The sequence below is a fragment of the Anguilla rostrata genome, chromosome 14, assembly GCF_018555375.3.
Source record: "Anguilla rostrata isolate EN2019 chromosome 14, ASM1855537v3, whole genome shotgun sequence".
Classification (NCBI taxonomy): domain Eukaryota; kingdom Metazoa; phylum Chordata; class Actinopteri; order Anguilliformes; family Anguillidae; genus Anguilla; species Anguilla rostrata.
Genome location: NC_057946.1, coordinates 641,723 through 667,697, shown reverse-complemented (window position 1 = coordinate 667,697; position 25,975 = coordinate 641,723). Strand labels below are relative to the sequence as shown.

At 46.0% G+C, this 25,975-nt stretch overlaps 1 protein-coding gene across 1 annotated transcript; it reads right to left on the bottom strand.

Annotated features, from left to right (window-relative positions):
• Positions 1-953: 953 nt before the first annotated feature.
• Positions 954-25,131, bottom strand: slc45a2 (solute carrier family 45 member 2). The gene is made up of 7 exons (XM_064308602.1): positions 23,197-25,131; positions 19,168-19,344; positions 14,249-14,595; positions 6,811-6,954; positions 5,089-5,212; positions 4,452-4,657; positions 954-1,219 (listed from the first exon to the last, which is right to left on the bottom strand). Exons 1-7 carry the CDS (start codon positions 23,645-23,647, stop codon positions 995-997), a joined length of 1,674 nt encoding a protein of 557 aa, XP_064164672.1. The 5' UTR covers positions 23,648-25,131; the 3' UTR covers positions 954-994.
• Between the last annotated feature and the right edge of the window lie 844 nt (positions 25,132-25,975).

The window sequence follows — 25,975 nt, the reverse complement described above, 5'->3', positions numbered from 1 at the left end:
AGTAAAGAAAACTGCATCTTTCGGTTTCATCAAAAGTGGAAAATAGCTATAGCTATAGCTCACTGAGTCAGTCAGCTATAAAAAAAAAAACAAAAAAAACAAATATAAAAACTGCATGGACTCATGCCAAGGACTCCTGTGTTCCTGCAATCTTTTATTCATCTTTATAAAGCAGAGCTGCCTGTAAGATGGAGAGAGACAGTAACCACTCATACAAACACCAGGCTGTTAAGATGGAGAGAGACAGTAACCACTCATACAAACACCAGGCTGTTAAGATGGAGAGAGACAGTAACCACTCATACAAACACCAGGCTGTTAAGATGGAGAGAGACAGTAACCACTCATACAAACACCAGGCTGTTAAGATGGAGAGAGACAGTAACCACTCATAACAAAACACCAGGCTGTTAAGATGGAAGAGACAGTAACCACTCATACAAACACCAGGCTGTTAAGATGGAGAGAGACAGTAACCACTCATACAAACACCAGCTGTTAAGATGGAGAGAGACAGTAACCACTCATACAAACACCAGGCTGTTAAGATGGAGAGAGACAGTAACCACTCATACAAACACCAGGCTGTTAAGATAGAGAGAGACAGTAACCACTCATACAAACACCAGTCTGTTAAGATGGAGAGAGACAGTAACCACTCATACAAACACCAGGCTGTTAAGATGGAGAGAGACAGTAACCACTCATACAAACACCAGTCTGTTAAGATGGAGAGAGACAGTAACTACTCATACAAACACCAGTCTGTTAAGATGAAGAGAGACAGTAACCACTCATACAAACACCAGGCTGTTCTGGGCAGCACATCTCAGGTTACACACCTGATCTCACAATTCAGATTTCCAGCCCATTCTTCAGTGAATAAGAATTAAAGGTGAATTCTCAGAAGGTGTTGGCACTCTGAAGGAGCCAATGAGGAGTCAGACAGAGAGGGCTGTGGGGAAGGTGTTTATTGGTCGGTCGTTCAGAGGGGTCACTCCACGTGTCTGATGAAGAGGGCGATGAAGAGGCAGCCCATGAGGGCGACGGTGGAGGCGGAGAGCACCACGACGATCACACTGCCCACCATGTTGACCAGGGCGCCCAGCCCCGCCCCCACGATGATCTGAGCCAGCTGCACCATGCAGGTGAGCGCCGCGCAGTCCACACCTGTGCCTCGTCCACTGCCGCCTTCCTCTTCCCTCATCTTCCTCAGGGCCTGGACAGCAGGGGGTGGGGGGAGGTGAGATCACAGGAGGAAAAGACTGGACCTGCCACATCTGCTGCAGACTCTGAGGCAGTGGTTCCTTACCCTGTTCCTGGAGATCTAACATCCTGTAGCTTTTCATTTCACCCCTAATTGGTGGTGTGTAATTGTGATGTTGTTTGTAATGGTGTTGTGTAGTGATTTGTTGATTGTGATTGTGTAATGTGGTGTGATGTGATTTGTGCGTGTGTGTTTTTTGTAATGTGGTGATGGATTATGTGATGTTGCGTGATTGTGAGTTGTTGTATGTGTGTGTATGTATTATGTATGTGTGATTGTGATGTTGTTTGTAATGTGGTGTGTGATGTGATTATGTGATGTTGCGTGATTGTGATGTTGTTTGTAATGTGGTGTGTGATGTGATTATGTGATGTGTGATTGTGATGTGGTGTAATTGTTGTTTACATTACTTACACTAAGCAAATGCTCTTTTCCAGTTCTTGCATTTATACAGCTGGATATATACTGAAGCAATTCATCCTTCAGGTCACAAGCCCAGTTCCCTAACCTTTAACCTATAGCACTGCCCCATGATGTGATGTGAATGTGTGATTGTGTGGTGTGATTGATTGTGTGGTGCAGTATGATTGTATGATGTGGTTTGTAATGTGGTGTGTGATGTGATTATGCAGTGTGGTGTAATTGATTATGTGGTGTGGTGTGATTGTATGATGTGGTTTGTAATATGGTGTGTGATGTGATTGTGCAGTGTGGTGTAATTGATTATGTGGTGTGGTGTGATTGTATGATGTGGTTTGTAATGTGGTGTGTGATGTGATTGTGCAGTGTGGTATAATTGCTTATGTGGTGTGGTGTGATTGTATGAGGTGGTTTGTAATGTGGTGTGTGATGTGATTATGCAGTGTGGTATAATTGCTTATGTGGTGTGGTGTGATTGTATGAGGTTGTTTTCGACTCTTATCTCATTATGGGGTAGCAGGATGGGATTCAGGAAGGGTAAGGATCATCTTGCGAGGAAGCTAAATAGATACTTCATCACTCACAGTGACTTCAGAACAACAGCTAACCCGAAGCGTGTGAGACAGACTGTGGTGTGGATGCATTACCAATGTTCTGGTGAAGGACTCAGAGAATATGTCATCTTCACTCGAGTAATACTGAGAAATATGGGCACTACAGTCAATGAAAAGCACTAAGTAAATGGTAAATGGACTGCATTTATATAGCGCTTTTATCCAAAGCGCTTTACAATTGATTCCTCTCATTCACCCATCACACACACACTCACACATCAACGGTGAAAGGCTGCCATGCAAGGTACCAATCAGCTCGTTGGGAGCAATTAGGGGTTAGGTGTCTTGCTCAGGGACACTTCGACACGCCCAGGGCAGGGGATTGAACCGACAACCCTCCGACTGCCAGACAACCGCTCTTACCTCCTGAGCCATGTCACTCAGGAACTAAGACCTTTACATCCAATGCACCTGTCCTTAAAGATCCATAATGTTAGCATTATGTAACTAAAATTATAAATCAATTAAATACAGCCACATTCATGTACTAACAGGGCATAATTCCATGCATATATTCTCAAATAGTCTCATATATTCTCATACAAATCATATTGTGTGCAGCGCATAATGTTTGGTTTCCCCGACAACACTGCTACATTAGTTTGGCTGCTCTGCCTCTGTGCAGTGATATTTTTAGAACTGTAGGCTGAGAACAGGACAAATGATTGAAATACATTTCACCTTTAGGCTATGTTACATTTTTCACAGACTCTACAGGGACAGTGCTCACAGACTCTAAAGGGACAGCGCTCACAGGCTCTACAGAGACAGCGCTCACAGACTCTACAGGGACAGCGCTCACTGACTCTACAGGAACAGCACTCACAGATTCTAAAGGGACAGCACTCACAGATTCTAAAAGGACAGCGCTCACAGACTCTACAGGGACAGTGCTCACAGACTCTAAATGGACAGTGCTCACAGACTCTACAGAGACAGAGCTCACAGACTCTACACAAACAGCGCTCACAGGCTCTACAGGCATTCACAGACTCTACAGGGACAACGCTCACAGACTCTACAGGGACAGTGCTCACAGACTCTACAGGGACAGCGCTCCCAGACTCTAAAGAGACAGCGCTCACAGATTCTAAAGAGACAGCGCTCACAGACTCTAAATGGACAGTGCTCACAGACTCTTCAGAGACAGCGCTCACAGACTCTACAGGGACAGTGCTCACAGACTCTTCAGAGACAGCGCTCACAGACTCTAAATGGACAGTGCTCACAGACTCTACAGAGACAGTGCTCACAGACTCTAAAGGGACAGCGCTCACAGACTCTTCAGAGACAGCGCTCACAGACTCTTCAGAGACAGCACTCACAGACTCTAAAGGGACAGCGCTCACTGACTCTACACAGACAGCGCTCACAGACTCTAAAGAGACAGCGCTCACAGACTCTACAGGGACAGCACTCACAGATTCTAAAGGGACAGCGCTCACAGACTCTAAAGGGACAGCACTCACAGACTCTACAGGGACAGCACTCACAGATTCTAAAGGGACAGCACTCACAGACTCTAAAGGGACAGCGCTCACAGACTCTACAGGGACAGTGCTCTAGTGCGAAATAACACAGTGCAAACAATAATGGACAATCAACACTGAGTTATCAACACTGGCCAAAATAACACAGCGCAAACTAAAATGACCAATCAACACTGAGTTATCAACACTGAGCAATCGGCATTCAGCGATTCACACTGATCAATAACACGCAACAATGAGCGCTAAGCAATCAATATTCAGCAATCAGCACTACGCTATCAATACTCAACAACCTGAGCACGATTTTGTTATCAGTGATATCTTTCATCTTGATGACTCCATAAAACTACTACTCAAAGTACCCTGCAATTAAATGCACCAACAGCTCAGCAATTAAATGACTGATGTAAGGTAGTATGGTGATAAAAAAAACTATCCAAACAACAATTATTATTATTGCTTGTGATGCTCAGATATGAGTCTGTGTGCTTATGAGAACCAACCTCTTCTTCCTTGTGATGCTCAGAGATATGGTCGTGTTTGTGAAAACTGAGATATGGTTGTGTTTGTGAAAACTGAGATATGGTTGTGTGTTTATGAAAACTGAGATATGGTTGTGTTTATGAAAACGGAGATATGGTTGTGTTTATGAAAACTGACCTCCTCTTCCTTGTGATACTCAGATATGAGGTTGAACGGGATGGTGTAGAGAGTGCTGGACATCACTCCGAAGACACTGCAGAGGGTCAGGGTGGCGATGATGTTGGGGAACAGGCCAATCAGGCTGGTACCCAGCCCAAAAACAAAGTACCCCACGAAGTACAGCCCCTTAAGCCCGATATACGGGAGGAGGAGGCGCTGCACATCTAGAGTAGAGAGAGGGAGAGAGAGAGGGAGGGAGAGAGAGAAAGAGAGGGAGGGACAGAAAGAGAGAGAGAGAGAGAGAGAGAGAGAGAGAGAGAGAGGGAGGGAGGGAGAGAAAGAGAGGGAGAGAGAGAGAGAGACAGAGGAGAGAATTAGCAGCATGGACACACAATGGGGTAACTCACAGGGTAGAGTGGGATAACTCAGGGCAGAGTGGGGCTAACTCAGGGTAGAGTGGGGTAACTCAAGGCAGAGTGGGGTAACTCAGGGCAGAGTGGGGTAGCTCACAGGGCAGAGTGGGGTAACTCAGGGCAGAGTGGGGTAGCTCAGGGTAGAGTGGGGTAACTCAAGCCAGAGTGGGGTAACTCAGGGCAGAGTGGGGTAGCTCACAGGGCAGAGTGGGGGTAACTCGGGGTAAAGTGGGGTAACTCACAGGAGTAGAGGGCAGATGACACAGCATTGATGCACAGGCCCCAGCAGCCCACCTCCACTCCTCTCTCGTACGTGCTGTAGGCCGTGGAGTTGTGGTCAGCATACGGGTTCCCCTTGTACACAATCTGAGGAAACACACACAACAGCGGTCAGACAATGTGCGATGGTACTGCATCATGGGATTCTGGAGGAGCTGCGGGGGTCAGATTGTGGAGGCAGGGAGGCCAGCGAGGAGGAAGATAAAAGCATCTGAATTATGGGCCCAAACTCTCTGCTGGGTGCAGCAGATATTTATTTCATAAATAAATATTTTACAGAGAAAGTGGGCAGCCATGTTGAGTTAGACTGGCTAAAGAGAGGGAGGGCACTGCACACTAAGAGGAGCCATTTATTCTTCACTCACTATGATTACAAATTGTTATTCTTCGGAACAACAGGAAAAGGGGAAAACAAACTCCAGTCCTGCATGTGCTGGTTTCAGTTCTAACCAGTTATCCAGCCTTTATTTTCTAAATTTCTTAGCACTGTAACTATTTTTGTTTTCTCTGTTCTGTATACACCAAGGTTGGTTCACGCTCATATCAGACCACATTAAAACATTGTCACGAAAGACATGAGCAGTATGCAGCTGCAGCTCATAACTTAATTAAAAAGAAATGTCAGATCGAATAAATGATTGTGCTAATTAAATAACAAAGAGGAGAAGAGGAGCATTCTGGCGTGGATCCTGAACACGCCCCAGCTACGCAGCCACTGTCACGGATTTCAGGCACGGTTTTGCTCAAACAGAATCGTGGCTTTGAGCAGCAGGGTCTTGGGTGAGGGTGAGGTTTTTATTTAGCAGAAGCACAGCTTCACTACGATGAAAGATAAGCACCTGACCAACAGGAGCAGAGGTTCGACTGAAATGGCTCTCAGCCTCGCTAAACCAATTTATGAGCTTCTGAATGGCAGAGACTGAGCCATGCTTTGGTCAGAGATGCCCCGTACTTTCAGATGCTTTAGTCAGGAATGCCCCGTACTTTCAGATGCTTTAGTCAGGGATGCCCCGTACCTATCCTCCAGCGAAGTGGCGTGCTTTTTCATTAACTCCACCGACCTAAAAGCAACGCTCAGCCCCTCCCTTTCCCTTATCACCATGCAACAGTCTCCACCTGCCAATGAATCACGGCGTGCTGGGATGCGTTTGCAAATGTGAAAAATGCAACTCACAGCCTTGGCAAGAACAGGACCCTCAGTTACATTACAGATAAATCAAAGTGATGGATAGATAGTAAGACAGAGACAGAGCCTATTAACATTCAGAGCCACCATTAGGGAGATGTGGGGCCTGATTCACGAGTCTTTGTTTAAACTCGGTGTTATTCAGCCTGGTTTGACAGCTCTGTCACGCTATGGCTGACGCAGCTGGTCTCAGAGAGAGCAATTGTCTGACAGTCGTCGTTCTGCTCGAGTTTCTCGCCACATGCATAACCACTGGTGGTGCAGCGCCTCCAAGCGCAGTTCACTCACTCCAGTCTAACGTCAGCATAAAGCAGAACCTCTAATCTGCATTTTAACGTCTTTAATTAAAACTTTTTATCAGCGTGGAACGAGCGCACGCTGACAGACGCAACTGCACTAATCAGGGTTTTAATTTCCGCCCTGCGTCCCGCGCGTGAATAGAAGGCAGGAAATGAGGGCGTTTCTCCTCCCCGCGCAGGAAGAGGGCGCCGCCACGCACCTGCCCCATGAAGTCCGTGAAGAAGAGCATGTTGCAGAGGAAGGCCGTCCAGCCCAGCAGGTGGCAAACGCAGAGGCAGCGGTAGTGGCTGGGCATGCTGATCATCGCCAGGAGCAACGACTTCAGGGTCATCCGCTTCTGCACCTAAAACACAGCGAGAGGGAGAGAGGGGGAGAGACAGAGAAAGAGAGAGAGAGAGAGAGGAGAGGGAGTGATACAGTAGGAGCTGGACCGGCTAGAGAAATACTGTCACAACTGGGCCCTGGCAGTAACTGTTTTTAAAGCCCAGCTCTGGGCAATGCTAAACATTAGCTCCAGGCATCAGCACCCTCCAGCACCCGGAATTATACTCACCTGGGTTTGACAATCACTGCGGCAGGCAGTAGCAAGGCACTCTAAAAAAGGGCTCAACTAGCACTTTACACAAAAAGGAGAAAACTTTTCAATTTAAAGTTTTTCCATTTAAATACACCAATTAGAATCAGGTATTGACTGTTTGGCAGTGTAATTCAGTCCACTGCGCTAAATACAAGCGATGGCTTGAGGTACACTCAACTCAAACCGCAGTGCATGGGACAAGCATTCAAATGAAACTCTATAACATCACAAACACAAAGAAAAATGGGGCATTTGGTGTGAGTAATGCACACAGGGCAGAATTAAGATGATGTCAATTGATATTAGATATGCAAAGAGAGGACTAAAATTCTCATCCCAGACAATTATTCAATCTGTGATTTAAAGTGCTGTAACCCCAAGAAGAAAAAAGAGTCCTCCCAGTCAGCTGGTACTACACAAACTAACCTGCACCATGCTCAGACCAGCTCTGTTAACCAGCCACACAGCAGTGTAATCCAAATTATGTAACAAACAAAAAATATTTACTTGGAGTACTGGAATAATAAAAACTAAAATGCAAAGTCTGATAAATTGCTATGGGACCTTAAAAAGAAACTAAACCCTTGCAGAGATACGAAGCAGAGACAGATCCTCACCAAGTACAGGTTCAGAGACAATACAATTGCACAGAGGCAGACACAAAGCCTAATGGTTTCCTAAAGAAGAGCAAACAGGTGATCAGTGCCAGACAGGAGATGTGCTGCACAGAGATGCACATCCTCCTTAACTGTATAAAGATAGAAAAATATATTGTCATACATTTGACCAAATTATTTGTAAAACAACTCCAATTCCCATTCAAAAGATGATAAACTAGTACCCGTATAAGGAGAAGGACCAACTGCCCTAACTGCAATACTGACTGACTGCCTACATGAGTCTATTGTAATGGATCTAATTATTCAATCAAAGCAAGTGGTGTGGACAGCTGTGAGAAAATCTTCCACATTCATCAGTTTGAAGAACTTATGGCCAAATTTATTACAGATGGACAAAAGTTCATAAGCTAGAAATACAGTTATGATAATAAACCTTGAATGCTAAGTTGAATGCTAAAACTACATCTGCTAAATTCCATTCGATACTCAGGGCAACGGGACGTTGCTGCAGTTCTATAAGAGCAGGGGAACAGAAAGGCACCTATTCTGCCCCTGTGCTTCTCATGTGACTCTGTGATACTGAATGCGTACTGACGCATGGAAATGCATCTAACTGCCCTGGACCACTGGGACCACCCCTCCAACACCACACCCCCCACACAGCTCACAATAGGCCTGAAGAGGAAAGGTGCAAGGTGAAAGGACCCAGAAAAGGCCGCTTCAGCAGCCAGCCCCCAAGACTCATGCAGATTTGTCGTCACCTTGTCTGTGTGCGGTCAGTGCCCCAGAGAGGAGACCAGTGCAGTCAGTGCCCCAGAGAGGAGACCAGTGCAGTCAGTGCCCCAGAGAGGAGACCAGTGCGGTCAGTGCCCCAGACAGCCTGAAAGGAGACCAGTGCAGCAGCCTCAGTTTGTGGCTGAGATGGGTGTGGTGATTGATGACGAGGTTAACTCAGATCTACATCACGCTGTGTGAAAAGGGCAAACGCTCACGGCAAAGATCTGCTCTGAATATTTTTAATGAAGATGAGACCAGAGATCTGCTCTGAATATTTTTAATGAAGATGAGACCAGAGATCTGCTCTGAATATTTTTAATGAAGATGAGACCAAAAATCTGCTCTGAATACTTTTAATGAAGATGAGACCAGAGATTTGTTTTGGTACATTGCCTGCGTCTGGGAATGGCGTTACATGCTGATGGCAGTTTTTACTTTCTTTTTTTTGTTTGATCCCCTGTCATGCTCCAGCTGTAAGGGACAGCTCCACAGCCAAAAAACATTACATTTCAAGGATATTAACAGAAGAAACAAAATTAAACAATAATATAAACGTATGAAAGAATACATTGACGAGAAACACATAAAGTAAATGAACTGTACGCAAAGAGTGTCCCCAACCGTAGTGAAGCTTACTCCATATGTATCTCAGACCCCAACCCACCCCCTCTTACCCCCCCTGCCCCCCTCACACCCCTGTGGGCAACCCCTAATCCAGGCACCCAAATACATGTGTAATGTCAATATGCGTCAAGGTAAATTGCAAATAAAAGAAGGAAAGCTATTATATTAAAAAATACTTAGAATAGGAAAAATAAATGCAGAAATTAGATAGAAACTGACAAAAAAATATTGAAGACAGTACATTATGCAAATTGAGTACTGATAGAGATGCAATGATAATGGGGTTGAGAATATGATGGATGTTGCAGTCTAAACATAGCAGGTTTTTTTAAGATCTGAAGAAAACAATTTTTTGTTCTTGCTAATATGGGGGAGACGCCTGATTTCCAGTGTCTGGCTGAAAACAGGCAGTTCCCGTTCGAACGCGGCTGCTGTGCGTGCTGACGGTTTGTTGTGAAAGTGTCAAGCTGCCACGGCTTCGTTTGAATCGTGACAGCTGCTTGAAACTGTTCCCAAAGCCGTGGGATCTAATGAGGCCTCGATCCAAACTGAGGGACTGAGCTGAGCCTGATTCTGTCACCGCAGACCCAATCAGAGATGAGCTAATTATGCATGATGGGAAGATGAAGACCCGTCGATCTCGACTGTCAGATACCGCCGGTCGCAGCAAGGCGACAGTTACAAAGGAACAAAAGCATTTAATGCATGATAGCGTTCACCTGTCATCCACCGTCCTGTAACTAAGCTTGGATTAAACAAGGTTACATCACAGCATACCTGGGGAGCTACAGGAAGGTGAGGAACATAAAGACTAAAACAGACGGCAATCCACATTCTTTCAAAAGAGCCCACATCACCCCCATTCTGAAGAAACCAACACTGGACCCCTGCCTCACCCAAAACTACAGACCGGTATCCCTTCTTCCATTCCTATCTAAAACTCTCGAACGTGCTGCGTCTAACCAACTTTCCTCTTTTCTTTCTAAACATAACCTCCAAGACCCTCAGCAGTCTGGTTTCAGACCCGGTCACTCGACGGAGACTGCCCTGCTCTCCGTCACTGAGTCTCTCCACGCAGCACACGCAGCATCCCGTTCATCTGTCCTAATTCTTCTTGACCTCTCAGCTGCCTTCGACACCGTTGACCATCCTACACTTCTGTCTTCCCTGACAAAATTGGGAATTTGCGGACCAGCCCTCAACTGGATTGCGTCCTATCTCTCCGGCCGCTCCTTCCAGGTTGCCTGGGCCGGTGCAGTATCAGCTCCTCGTCCCCTCACAACTGGGGTCCCTCAGGGCTCTGTCCTTGGTCCCCTCCTCTTTTCTCTGTATACTAGGTCCCTTGGCCCTGTTATTGCCGCCCATGGCATGTCATATCATCTCTATGCAGATGATATTCAACTTTTCTACTCTTTTCTCCCACAGACACTCAGGTCTCCGATCGCATATCCGCCTGCTTGAGTGACATCCAGAGCTGGATGACCAAACACCAGCTCAAGCTCAACACAAACAAACGGAACTTCTCCATATTCCTTCTCTTACCTCTCCCACTTCTCATCTCCCCATTTCTTTAGGAGACACTCCCCTACACCCTTCACAGAGTGCCCGAAATCTTGGAGTTGTGCTCGACAACAGGCTGTCACTCTCTGAGAATATCGCGGCAACCACCCGGTCGTGCAGGTTCATCCTGTACAATATCCGCAGAATAAGACCACTCCTCACCAATTATTCCACACAGCTCCTGGTCCAGGCCATGATACTGTCACGTCTGGACTACTGCAACTCCCTCCTGGCTGGCCTCCCAGCATCAGCCACCAGACCCCTTCAGCTCATCCAGAATGCAGCAGCACGTCTGGTTTACAACCTCCCTCGTGACTCCCACGTCACTCCCCTCCTCATCTCCCTCCACTGGCTACCAGTGCAAGCTCGCATCCGGTTTAAGACACTGGTGCTTGCTTTCCAAGCAGTCAAGGGGTCAGCTCCTGGTTATCTGCAGAAGATGATCAGACCCTACAAGCCGGCCAGATCGCTCCGATCGGCTACTACAGGGCGGCTGATTCCTCCCCTACACGAGCAGCAACAAGGTCTCGACTCTTTGCAGTTCTGGCCCCACGATGGTGGAACGATCTTCCAGTGGAGGTCAGAACAGCAGAGTGTCTGAGCACCTTCAAACGGAAACTCAAGACGCACCTCTTCTCTGTGTACCTCTCTCCTCTTCCCTAAACCCCCTCCCATAACTATAAAAAAAAAAAAAAAAAAAAAAAAAAAAAAAATTTTGTTCAGACTATCTTGTTTCTCCTTATTGTATGCATCATAGTAAAGGCTTTTTATCTACATGTTGTTCAATGGACTTGATCCTGAGTTTGGTTACTCTGTTGTAAGTCGCTCTGGATAAGAGCGTCAGCTAAATACCTATAATGTAATGTAATGTAATGTAACATTTTCTATGCTTCTGTTTTTTTTTTCACTTTTTTGCCATTGTCTTTTTGCTGACTCTGCACTTTTCCCAGGACACAGCTAAGTTCACCATCTCAGAGGGGTGTTGGCCATCAATGACCCAAATCAGCCAGACCCCGCCCTGACTGCCTCCACAAAGGAGCTCTTCCTGTAGCCGAGGAGAAAAGGGCGGGAGCTGAACTGGGCTGAAGGACCGAAAGAAACTGCCCCAATCACACAAACATCAACAGTTCTGTTAATCTGAGACAAACTGCCCCAATCACACAAACATCAACAGTTCTGTTACTCTGAGACAAACTGCCCCAATCACACAAACATCAACAGTTCTGTTACTCTGAGACAAACTGCCCAAATCACACATAATAAATCAGTTGAACCTGCAGCTCTGGTATTTTACAGCCACTAGTAACAATCTGAAGAAGGGCCACAAATTAATACTGAGCTCTTCTTTCAACCAACCTTGGAAAGCCAGAGTAGAATTAATAAACCACCCTCTCCTCCAAAGCGTGCACTGCCAGGCACACTGATTCTCCTCTGACTACAGTTTGTACACTCCTCACATCGCAGGCAGGCTGCAGGTGCCTCGCCTGCCAGTAGGGGGCGCTGGTGCGCAGTGAAAGAGACATCCTGCTGACGGTGTTCCTCCCGCCCTGGGCGCTACAGCCAGGCATGCGCGGAGCCTGCGGACATTAGCGCCCATGTGACTGGCGCTATTATTCTCAGAGCATTGCCGTGCACTCTCCAATGTGTCATATTATCACATAATTAACAGCACAGATGCCACTGATGATAGCAGCAACGAGCTGATTAGGTACAAAGCGCTAGTCATCAAAACGCATTATGGTTCAGTTTAAAGGGAACGTCTCCAAGGTTAAACACGGACACGCCAGGGTCATCTAGAGCGGAACAATAGTTCTCCTGGATCACTTCGCACAAACAGATGTGATTCATTTTGCACAAACATGCAATCTTAGACACTCAATTAAGGACAAAAGAAATTGTGGCAATTAGAATCTAAAAACAGCAAAAGGGAAAACTGGAGTTTGGCGGTGTGACGTCATCCTCCGCCTAGAAAACAAAAGGAAAATTACAGTTTGGAGATAAAACTTTATTGAGGGATTTATCCAGGCCATTCGTTTCCTTGAACGCCTGCCAATGACAATGAATCACTACCCATTGTTCATGCAATTAATTCTAGGTTACCTTCAAAAGGACATTGTCTGTATTTGCAAAATGCAATCACACAGTTTTACCCGATCATTACCTCTCGGTTACAATCGAATGGAATTGAACTGAACCTTCATGACACGAGCCGTGGACCGCTGGGACTCTTGGCGACGGTCGGGTTCACATTTTGAGATTACACTTCGAGACATGACCCACGTCTGTTTACAGAATGCTAGAATGGATAAGTACAGTATGTGTGAATATGCCTGCCTTGTATTAGTGGGTGTCTGCGCTTTTCTCTGCCTTATGGAGAGCACTGGTAACTCTCCACACGCAGGTGCACAGCTGACCTCTGACCTTTGGTTTCTTAGGGACCAGTGACAGAGGCACACGTGACAGCTTCCTCCTTATCCAAGAGCAAAGCTTCCAGAAGGTTCTGGGGTTGACTGGTTATGAGGGCAGACAGATATGGAGCTGATATCTGCGACGAAGTTCTCTTTGACCCCTGACTGCTTTCTGGACTGTTCATACATTTTGTAACATTCATGTGCGATTATTTGGAAGCATTTAAGCACACATACGCAAAGTGTCTGATCTATACGTTTGTGTGCATCAGTACTAACCAGCTTATAAAAACACGCTGGCATATTACGTATCGCCATCGGTCACCACTGATTACTCTGAGAAAGCATTTGGACACACTGAGCAATCGATAAACCCTGATAAAACCTGAGGTAGAAAACTGCTGTTATCTCTGAAAAGAAGTTAAAGAACAAGGCTGCGTGTTTTTTGTCAGGTAGGGATTTAGCCGACAAGAATCCACATAACTGCACAGCCGTCACATGTAAGCAATGTGTAAAGGGCGGGAGGGTCTACCCCACCCACTGGAATGTGTGTAAAGATCTATGTGTAATCTACTACAACCGGATCCAGTCTAATCTAACATTTATAAGTGCTCAGAATGGAGCCATATAAATGTGCAGTGAGCATGCTCATGCAACCCAAACTGCATAACTGTGTAGTGAGCATGCTCATGCAACCCAAACTGCATAACTGTGCAGTGAGCATGCTCATGCAACCCAAACTGCATAACTGTGCAGTGAGCATGCTCATGCAACCCAAAATGCATATCTGTGCAGTGAGCATGCTCATGGAACCCAAAATGCATATCTGTGCAGTGAGCATACTCATGGAACCCAAAATGCATATCTGTGCAGTGAGCATGCTCATGGAACCCAAAATGCATATCTGTGCAGTGAGCATGCTCATGCAACCCAAACTGCATATCTGTGCAGTGAGCATGCTCATGGAACTCAAAATGCATATCTGTGCAGTGAGCATGCTCATGGAACTCAAAATGCATATCTGTGCAGTGAACACACTGAATGCATGTGCAGCCCACGGCAGTGACTGACCTCCTTGTTGGGCTGCTTGGCGCTGGAAGTGACGGAGTTGGCTTCACCCAGGGCGGAGAAGGAGCGGGTTCTGAACTCCGGTTCTGGGGCAGGCTCTTTGGGGACCGTCCCGTACCCGCTGCTCTGGTTCCCCAGGAGCAGCACCGTGTCGGAGGGGCGGGGCTCCAGGGCCCCGCCCTTCTCCAGCGGCGTCTCCGGGATGCTGAACAGGTGCAGGCACAGGAAGCATCCCCAGGTGAGGGCCGAGAAGAAGAAGATCACCTGGTACTCCGAGCCCAGCAGTACCCCCAGAGCGGAGTGACCCCAGTCCATCGCCCCGACCAGGTACCCACAGGCTCCTCCCAGACCTGTGACACGCCACACACACACAGGGGTAGTGAAAGGCGCTATATAAATACATTCTGATTTGACTTGATTTGAAACAGTCTGGGATCGGGGCTCGTAACGCAGCGGGTTAAGGTTTGATTCCCAGATGAGGAAGGGAACTGCTGTTGTAAATGTATAACATGCATGTCAATGTGTATAATAAGTGTGTAAAATGTGTGTGAAGATGTGCATAATGTGTGTGTAAATGCGGTAAATATTCAGGGTATGGTACAGTATGGTACATTGGCCTGCATCAATCCATATCCTTTAAGGGGTTAATTCACAGATAAATCAAATTTTCATATTTTTTGTGGGTTGATATTTCTTTCCATCAACCCACAAAATATTTAAATAGATCATTAGGGGCGACATAGCTCAGGAGGTAAAAGCGGTTGTCTGGCAGTCGGAGGGTTGCCGGTTCGATCCCCGCCCTGGGCATGTCGAAGTGTCCCTGAGCAAGACATCTAACCCCTAACTGCTCTGGTGAATGAGAGGCATCAATTGGATAAAAGCGCTATATAAATGCAGTCCATTTACCATTTACCATTACACACGCCATGCATCTATTCTAGATATTGTATCAATAAGAGCTGAGACAGCCGGCACCATGCGCCAGGCCAGCTCGGCGATGTGGAGCTGAGCGGTACTGTTCTATTCTGAGTGTTCTAATCTCTTCTGCAGCCTGTTCAGAGCGCTGGAATGTAAACATGCGGTCTGCTGACATTCTCACACAGGTTTCTGGGGATTGTGAAAAGATCCACATCCACATGTACATTTCAACATTTCACTGAATTTAAGTAAAGACAGACAGTCATTTGTTTCTGTTTTTCTTGTCCTCAGACTGCACTGCGTGCTTTTTGCAGTGGCGTGAACAGGAGAGTGCAAAATGCAAAACCGGGGAGGTTGAAGTTGCAGGAATATGCTTTCTGTAATTACAGTAATATACTGGCCCGTGCATCCACTTCCTTTTATTAATCACCAAGTCATGCTTACTTCCCAAGACCATATCTCAAACTACAAATCCCAGCATTCCATCTGTTGCAGCGCTGTCAAACACAGGATGCTTCCGGAATGTTTGTAAAGAGGCAGAACAGGGCAGCGTGCCACACAGCTCAGCGTTCTGAATGGCTCATTCTGTGATGCTGCTGTGAGTAATTCCATTAGAGACTGCCTAGAGGTGCACTGGAAGAGGAATGCAGTATTCAACCATTTCCAAAACAATGAAATCAGAAGGCTACCCATTAAATAAGTACTATTGCTTTCTACCACATTTTAATCTAACTGTACAGTTATTAAATTCCACGACATTATTTTAACCCCTGCAGTTGCACCCTGCCCATTCTGGGGCCAGAGTGGACTTATCTACATTCATATCGGGCTTTACTGTGAAATTGGTAAAATGGTCACATGACACACCATTTGAAAGTGTTAAAACTCACGGTTCTCTCTCTATGCACTGTTTTACCATGCCAGTGTTCTCACGGCAGCGGCTCCTTATTTTGTAACAGGTGGGGTGGCAGCGCAAGCTGGGGGGTCCTCACATTCTTTTACTTTTCAAAATCCACAGACGACACACATCACAATAAACCTGATATGCTTGTCATGGAAAGAATCCGGTGAACAAAATCCAATGTCATTTTTAGTCCCAAAAACAGCAGACTAACTCAGAGAAGCCTTGATAGAATGTCCAGTCTTTACTTAGAAATTCTCTGGAGGAAATATCATTGTTTTCTGCTTCGCTGATGCATACATGCCAAACGTATTGTGTGTAAAATAATGTTGTTATCTTTGGTTTGTATAGATTCTCTGGAACAAAATAAGCTTCTCTGAACAATACTGACCAAGCAGTCCCTGAAAATAGCCAATGGGACTCGCAAGGACTCAACATTGACAGCATAACTTCTGCCCAGTACATTGCCAGCCAGTGGAAAGCTATTACAGTGACAACCTGGAGAAATGTGATTATGAAATGTTAGATTGTGAAATGACATGTATAACCTGTATTGGTTGTTTGGCACCCATAAAAGGACATGCATTGATTCTCCTGCTGGTCTCAAGTATGTTGAGACTATGGCGACAAAGGTTGTTTTACAACAGAAATTTATATTGCAATGGCTAAGTCTAAAGAGAAGACTGCATTTGGAGCCCTTGGAAAAAATCACTCGCCTGAGTGATTATTTCCAAGGAGAATGGTGAAAAAATCTTTGAATCCACAGCAGAGGACATGCTCAGTGAAGGACTTGTTATTTTGCCGAGCATTTCAATACATTCTCAAAACATATTATTATCAGTACTCTTATAAATAAAAAGTAGGCATACAGAATAACAATTTTAAAAATTGTAGAATATTGATAATTGAGAACATTTTGACCTGTTGTTGGGGATGGGTTATTTGATGAAAGCTTCAACTAATGGACCTCAATCAATGGATTAGTAAACTAGACAGTTAATGTCTTTATTTTCTACAATCTTCCAGAAGTGATGCTGCCAGAGGTTGCAAGGAGTGGGTGGTAGAGTGGGGGGAAGAGAAGTATAAGGAGAAGGAAGAGGAGGGTGACAGACAGTCAGAAAGCCAGCTACTTTTAAGCATACATCTGCCACAAGCATACAGTATGCAATATATAGAATTTTACACCTCTGAAGACCCATAATATCATTTGGTTGCCATGTCCTTTTGGAGTCTCCAAATTGCCTTTTTGGAAACCTTCCGAGACAGAGCTCAGGCAAAACACTGCAGCGTGCTCATTTTTGGTGGCATTGTCATCAGAATTGAAACAGGATTTTTCCAGCATTGTGGCTACATTGTGTTTCTAAGCCCACCAGACTCAGTCACAAGCATCTGTATCCACTCAACAGAGATCTTTTAGGTGAGACAAAAATACCACTTCCACCGTGTTTCAGCTTATGTGACTTTGTTTCGACAATATCCAGAGTAATTCTGACTTTTGGAAAACCAGCTCCCGAGGGTTACCTTGGAGAAGAGGCCAGGATTACAGCTGCAGTTTTAGGGGTTCAATAGTAACCATTTTATTCTGGGTATGTCATTCTCATGAATGGCGTGGGTGCCATGCAATAGACTGGCGACCTGTCCAGGGTGTATTCCTGCCTCTCGCCCAATGCATGCTGGGATAGGCTCCAGCACCCCCGCGACCCTGCCCAGGATAAGCCAGTATAGATAACGGATGGATGGATGGACTTTCAGGCTTGTGTTAAAAAGGGGTCAGGAGTTCATATGTGTGACACTTTTTTATTAAATCTTATTTACTGCATTCTTTTAAAGAAGCCCAGCCTTAATACAGATCTTACCCAGCACATGGCTACTGATGTTACATAACAAATATATAACTCAAAATCTGTGTGTAAGTGTACATTTCTTCCAAGGCAAAAACTATACTATGTCTGTGTTAAAGTCACCCAATGCTATTATGATTTCTAGGTTAATTAAAAATGATTACAAAAAGCTGATAAAGACTGTATGTTTGAAAATAAAGATCAGAAAAGGCTCTTTTCTTGGAGTATCACACACAGATGCATATCCCTGAAAACACTGATTTACACAACTGGAATTGTGTACCATATCTAACCACATACCGCTTTTTATCCGTAGAACTTGTACGGATGTCTTCAACAAGGTTTGAATGGGTAGTTTGTTTTTTCTTCAGATTTATATATATATATATATATAAATATATATATATATATTTCAGAATATGTATTATGCATGTCTTTCATTAAGTTCTCAAATTATTTTCCTTTCCCAGCACTTCTATTTTCTGTTCTGTCGTTCTTTGCATTTAGTGGCCCTTCAGTAGTGAGCTTTCACTCAATCGTACGAGATTTAGAAAATGACATCCTCTATAAGAGGCGATAGAGATACTGGTGTTAGGAAAAGGTCTGTGGAAGCAGAGTGGGTTGTGGAAAACACCTGCCCAAGCAGACAGGGCACCATTTAATCCTGACAGGAATGTGTGGTATGCACTGCATCAAAGCAGCAGTGAGAATAACTTTTGGGGGGGGAGGAAGAATCGAATCACGCGCTCTATACCTCACTGTTCAATCACATGACTGCAGCACATGACACGTGAAGGAGCTGGATTAGCTTTCAGCTCCACCCAGACCCTGTGCCTACTGCACCACCCAGACCCTGAGACCCTGTGCGCCACCCAGACCCTGTGCCTACTGTGCCACCCAGACCCTGTGCGCCACACAGACCCTGTGCCTACTGTGCCACCCAAACCCTGTGCGCCACACAGACCTTGTGCCCACTGCGCCACCCAGACCCTGTGCGCCACACAGACCCTGTGTCCACTGCGCCACCCAGACCCTGTGCCCACTGCTCAGTGACACACTGCACTACATCCTCATGTTCATAAACAACATGCCAATGTGCAGGAAATAACTTTTTCAGAATTCTCCATGACTGCTAAACTCTCTGCACAGCTAAATTCCTCACTGAGACTTTCCCCAGCGTGCTGCCTGTCTGACACATTCATGTAAAACTCAGAGATGATGATGTGGCTGCTGGATTTGGGCCTTCAGGCCACCGTACTCACCCGTCAGGAGGGCGTGGTAGTGCAGACCTCTCTCTTTGTCCTGGTGTGAGCAGACGTCGAAGAGGTAGGCCTTCACAGGCCCGTCGATGAAGTCCGCCGCAAAGTCAAACAGAACCACCCCGCACATCACCACCACGATGGCCCAGGTCCTCTTCAAGTTCCTCTCTGTTACTATGGCTACAACAAGGGGGGAGCATCAGAGGACAGGATCTGCTAACTAAACTTTCCACAGATGAGCTAAAATTCAACGGTACAATCAAACCTTTGTGACAGAAAACTCCAATGAGGCATGAAGCCTTCGTGGTTTTATGATGAAAGACACCACATGACTGCAGAATGAAAATGTTGTGGTTTGAAGAATGAAGAGATTTAGCACCTGACTTATTCAGACATTTTAGTACATAGAAAAACTAATAACACAACCGATGACTGGAGCCAGACAAATACCATGACCTTACCGTGACAAATACAAATTGGTCATGTTATTGGTTTTGCGTGCATAAAAGGTCTTAAATTAGGACATTAATGATTTCCTAAAACATATTCAGTACACAATGCCTGTGATGTGACAGGGATGGGATATCGCACACTTCTGCAGTCCCTGCCATACCCTTCCTCCAATAAGGAAGACAGATTACTGCTGAAGATAGATTGCTGTCACAGGACAGATGCACCATTTCCATGTTACAGCTGAATCAATATGTTTCACAAAGGAGTGTGACAGATGTACTGCTTTAGGGATCTGGATGAAAGAGCACTTCAAAGCTACTGGTGGAGCAGTGAACACAAGGGGGCTTGCCTTACAGTAGTGCCTAGTACAGAGACCTGAGTGTATACTATGCATTAGTGCCCAGTACAGACCAGTGACCTGAAACAGTGTGTACTATGCAGTCGTGCCCAGTACAGACCAGTGACCTGAAACAGGGTGTACTATGCAGTAGTAAGCACCAGACCTGTAACTACAGCACAGAAGTACTTTCTGAAGTGAATGATAATAGCACACGTTAGTTAAGACTTTAAATCGGAGGTTCCTCAGTCTCTCCTCAGATACCCCCAGCCAGATACAGGTACACTACATGGCCAAAAGTATGTGGACCTAGATTAGTTGTATCAGGAGATCTCGAGATGGAGCACATCAGATACCTGGATCTGTCTGGGACTACCTGAGGCAGGTTAGGGAACAAGTGCTTTAATGCTTTCTGATCGGCGGCAGGGAGCTGCAGCACTATTTAAAACCAGTAGGGCACTGAAAGGTCACACAACGCATTAAAATCGGTTAATGCAATGTGACATCTGTCTTCTGGAATAGCAGAAGTCCAGATGTTTGGAGATTATAAATGTGACTCGGAAAAGGTGCACTTGGTGCAAACAGCACGGACATACACATTAAGCTGAGACAGACTGCATCCATGCGTTGACCCCTTGGGGGGGGGGGATTTCAGCTGTTTATAAATTGTATTAAAATGTTGTTTCACACTAATAGCCTCTCAATTCTCAGCTCAAATGTAATAAAAATTCAGAAATATGAAATGTCCTCAGGGGCTCAGAAAAGGTTGCAGACAATTATGGTGAATTTAAACAAGATTGTGCAGGGTAGACCATCATTTCAGCATTATTATCTTGGCTAGAAAACAAATCTATACATGTAATACATTCATATATATATATATTATATATTTATTCCTTATTTTAGGAGGAAGCACAAAACAACAATTTCAGTCCCACCTCAACACTACTGTTCAGAGTATGCTGCCAACAGCTCACTCACAATACATACACAGCACAGTATATACCCCTGTGACCTTACTCTGCACTGGGCAGACACGCCTCTCTTTTTTAAATCATATAATCCATTTATACAGCCAGATTTTTACTGAAGCAATTCAAGTAAAGTGCCTTCTGCAAGGGTACAACAGCAGAGACCCACCTGGCAATCGAACCCGCAGCTACACTGGTGTCTGTATCATATATGAATAAATATTTCAACAGACCTCCAGAACAAACTAATTTGCCAGTTCAGCTATTCTGCCGTCGGTGTAATTAATTTTCTTTAACGGATGCATTTAACAAGATAAAACTGGATTTTATGAACAGAAAAATCATTATTTACTGGTCAAATATGCATTTTCCTTCAGGACCAATTGTAAGGATCATAATTTAATTAATCTTGCAGAATAAATAATTGAGAAATTGTTGTAGAATTGTTGTGTGTTCAGAGGTCCAAAAGAGCACCCCCTACCCCACTAAAGGTTCAAAACAGCACCCTACCCCACTAAAGGTCTAATACAGCAGCCCCTACCCCACTAAAGGTCTAATACAGCAGCCCCTACCCCACTAAAGGTCTAATACAGCACCCCCTACCCCACTAAAGGTCTAATACAGCACCCCCTACCCCACTAAAGGTCTAATACAGCACCCCTACCCCACTAAAGTCTATACGCGCCCTACCCACTAAAGTCTAATACAGCACCCCTACCCCACTAAAGGTCTAATACAGCAGCCCCTACCCCACTAAAGGTCTAATACAGCACCCCCTACCCCACTAAAGGTCTAATACAGCAGCCCCTACCCCACTAAAGGTCCAAAACAGAGCCCCTGCCCCAAAACAGGGCTCCACACAAACCCACACACTCAATCCTGATCCATGGAAGTGGAAAAACTTTTTTTCAATTTAGAACTTTTCCATGCAGAATTCATGATGATGATGAGAGGCAGCTGAAATTAATAAGTTATATTGCATTAACTATTAAACAGAATTTTACTGATTCAATGAGCTTTCATCCCCCGGCACTTGGTGCTCCACTAAGTACTTTTAAAAACAAAGGCATCTCAGAGAGCAGGGTCCGTAAGCTGATCTCCTGTTTCAGGCCCCGCAGAAGCGTTGGATCTTAAAGGACAGCCCTGTGTCACGAAACAAAGTGGGCTTGCCCTGTGTCATACCCTTTACCTCAAGGCCTCGGACTTTAGTTCTGTGAAATGGGCCATAAATTCTCTTTACTAATAAGTTAATAAATCAAAGCCTGAAATTGAAGTGTACACACAGATGGTTATTGGGGCCAGTTTGAGTTGTCCTACCATGTTGCAGAGAACAGTATTATAAGAATAATAATAATAATATTTAAATAAAGAAACTACATTAGTTGCAAAGTCAAGACAATTAAAAGGAAGAAAGACAATAATGAAGTCAAACAGAAACAAAATATATGTAGAAATAAAAAGTGAAAAGACGAACAGCAGTGGTTACAGCAGTGTTTTTAAAAGAGGGCACAGAGGGAGCCATTTTGATCTCTGTGGGAAGGTTGTTATTAGGCCAGAGCACAGTTCCCATGGGCAACGCTTTTCACCTGTGAAAGGATCAAAGCAACCTCAATACGCCCTGACTCAACTTAAAAATCTATGTGCAACACGTCTCACATGTGGGTCCTGTACCTTAGCTCACAGCTGCAAGCCTTCAAGCATCAGAACAGCATTTAGGTGGATGCTTTAAACGTACGTTCCAAACATGTACTGGAGCATGACACCTCGTTAGATTACATTATATTATACATAATAATATATAATATAATATAACGCAGGCTTTTATCCAGAGCAACTTACACCACTTCTTACACAGAATTTACATTGCATAAATTTTATACTGCTGGATATATACTGAAGCAATGCAGGTTAAGCACCTTGCTCAACGGCAGTGTCTTACACGGGTATTGAACCTGTGACCTTGCGGTTACAAGACAAACTCCTTACCCATTATACTACACTGCCGCCCACTTCAAATACACACGCACACGCACACACACAGTCACACAGTCACACACATGTACACACACGCTGACACACACATACACATATACACATGCTCACACACACATACACACACTCACACACACGAACACACACACACGCACAGTCACACACACACACACGCTGACACACACACACACACACACACACACACACTCACACACACACACACACACACACACACGCTCACACAAACACAAACACACACACAGGTGTGTGAGAGCTCACCTGACACCACGGCGTCTCCGTTGAGGAAGAGTGTGAGCCCGGCCAGCATCAGGACCCCGAGGGCCAGGATGTAGGGGCGGCGGCGGCCCCAAGGCGAGGCGCAGTGGTCGCTGGTGGAGCCGATGACGGGCTGCAGGACGAAGCCCAGCACGGGGCTGATCAGCCACACCAGGCTGTACAGGCTGCGCGGCAGCCCCACGCTCAGCAGCACCGGCGTGACGAAGGCCGCCTCCACCGCGTAGCAGAACTCGCGGCCGAACATCACCGTGCTGTGCATCACCAGCTGCCGCCGCGAGCGCCGGGCCGGCTCCACCGCGCCGAACACCGCCCACTCCGCGCTGGACAGGCACTCCTTCGGCCCGCAGTCCCCCGAGCAGCTCCCCCCCAGCGCCCTGACGTCCGCCCCCGCGGCCGGGATCCGAGAGAGCTCCTCCTCCGTCAGCAGCGTCATGGCGACAGGTTTAAACGAGCCGCAGAAGCAGCTGGTCCAGGGACGGCCGACAGTCCCAAACACCAAAACTCAGCCCCAAACACCCAAACACAGCTCCAAACACAGGCTCAAACACCCAAACACAGGCTCAAACACCCAAACACAGCCCCAAACACAGCCTCAAACACCCAAACACAGCCTCAAACACAGCCCAGCCCCAAACACAGCCCCAAACACACCCCTAAACACACTCCCAAACACAGGCCCAAACACCCAAACACAGCCCCAAACACAGCCTCAAACACAGCCCAGCCCCAAACACAGCCCCAAACACACTCCCAAACACAGGCTCAAACACCCAAACTCAGCCCCAAACACAGCCCAGCCCCAAACACAGCCAAAACACAGCCCCAAACACAGCCCAGCCCCAAACACAGCCCCAAACACAGGCCCAAACACAGGCTCAAACACCCAAACACAGCCCCAAACACAGGCTCAAACACCCAAACTCAGCCCCAAACACAGCCAAAACACAGCCAAGCCCCACACTCAGCCCCAAACAGTCCCAAACGCCAAAACACAGCCCCAAATGCCCAAACACAGGCTCAAACGCTGTCCCAAACACAGCAGAGCCCCAAACGAAGCCCCAAATGCAGCAGGAGTGGAAGCTCTACTGCATAGCAGCTCAGCGTGCCAAAGAGTGACTCTGCCCCATGAAAATCACCTCTCTCCAGGGAAAGCGGCTTTTCGGGGGAGGCGAGGAGGGGGTGGAGGACTGAGCTGAATGAAGCCGGCTCTTACACTGTGCTTCCCTTAAGGCTCGTACAGTCATGAGTGTAGTTAGGAGCACGTGACTGACATTTCCAACTTCACCCCTCGCCCCACCCCAACACAAAGGCTTGATTCTTTCCGCACTCGTTCCTGGGAACTAGTGGCTCGTTAGAGGCAGCTTCAGCTTGTGATGAGAGGATGCATTTGGCATCTGATGACCCGGTCTGTAAGCAGAAAAACATCATGGTACTTTTTCCCCCACTCTTTGAAAAACTGTAAAGTTACAGTAATGTGGCGTTCAGGAGAAGCTGTGGTTGGGAGTCGCCATGCGTCCTCTGTGTGCGTGCTCACGAGGGCTGGACTGAGGATGAAGGCAGTGGTGCTGAGCATTAGGCTAATCAGCTGATGTGACGTACCATGTGATCCCTGCGGGGAGGGGGTTGGGGGGGGGCAGATCTGAGGCAGGGAGGGCAGGGCATTTAGAGCAGGAGAACCAGGTGGCACTGTACCCCCACTCTGCACTAATTCAATACTGTACCCCCACAGTGGAACAGTACTGTACCCCACTCTGCACTGATCCAATACTGTACCCCCACTCTGCACTGCTCCAATACAGTACCCCACTCTGCACTGATTCAATACTGTACCCCCACACTGGGACAGTACTGTAACCCCACTCTGCACTGATCCAATACTGTACTCCCACACTGGGACAGTACTGTAACCCCACTCTGCACTGATCCAATACTGTACCCCACTCTGCACTGCTCCAATACAGTACCCCACTCTGCACAGATCCAATACAGTACCCCACTCTGCACAGATCCAATACAGTACCCCCCCCCCCCCCCGAGCCTGACCCATCGTGAGAGACGGGTGATCTCACCAGAGGAATTTATATTGGCTCACATGAGCTAAACCCACATTTTTGGGTTTTACACTTTGGTCCTTTTAGTCCGTTTCCAGTACTTGGAAAATCACCAGACCAGGGTCAAGTAATTGCTTTTAACCCTCCTGTTCTGTTCATTTTTTAGGTACAGCAAAAATGTTCCCGGGTCAATCCCCATACAGGGGGGGTTTGCAAATACATGAAATGAACCATTTTCATTTAAAATGTTGATTACACTAATTAAGGCCAGTAGAAGAAGTTTCATACTGAAAAAATAATTTTAAGTATTTTTACTAGATTTTCAAACTTTAAAAAGGGTCAATTTGACCCGCAACATAACAGGAGGGTTAAAAATTAAAAAGCCTTTAAACACAATAAAAGCAATTTATACTGACAATTATTAAATAATTTCAATATTATTCTATATGAATGCTTGTGCATTTTGGTTAGTTTCCATTTTCAGGGATCTGCAGGAGTGTTATATATTTTAAGCCTATGGTCTGGACACTGCTCTAAATGAAGCAATCTAGCCTATTGGTTTGCATTCCTTGAGGTCCAGTTTTGCACAGGACAGTGGCAGTGAAGTATAATGGTTATGCAGCTGGGATTAGGAAACTCTAAGACCAAGGATCTGATTCCCTGCCGGAAAACTGCTGTTTTACCCATGAGCAGCCAACCCCCCTCCCCAC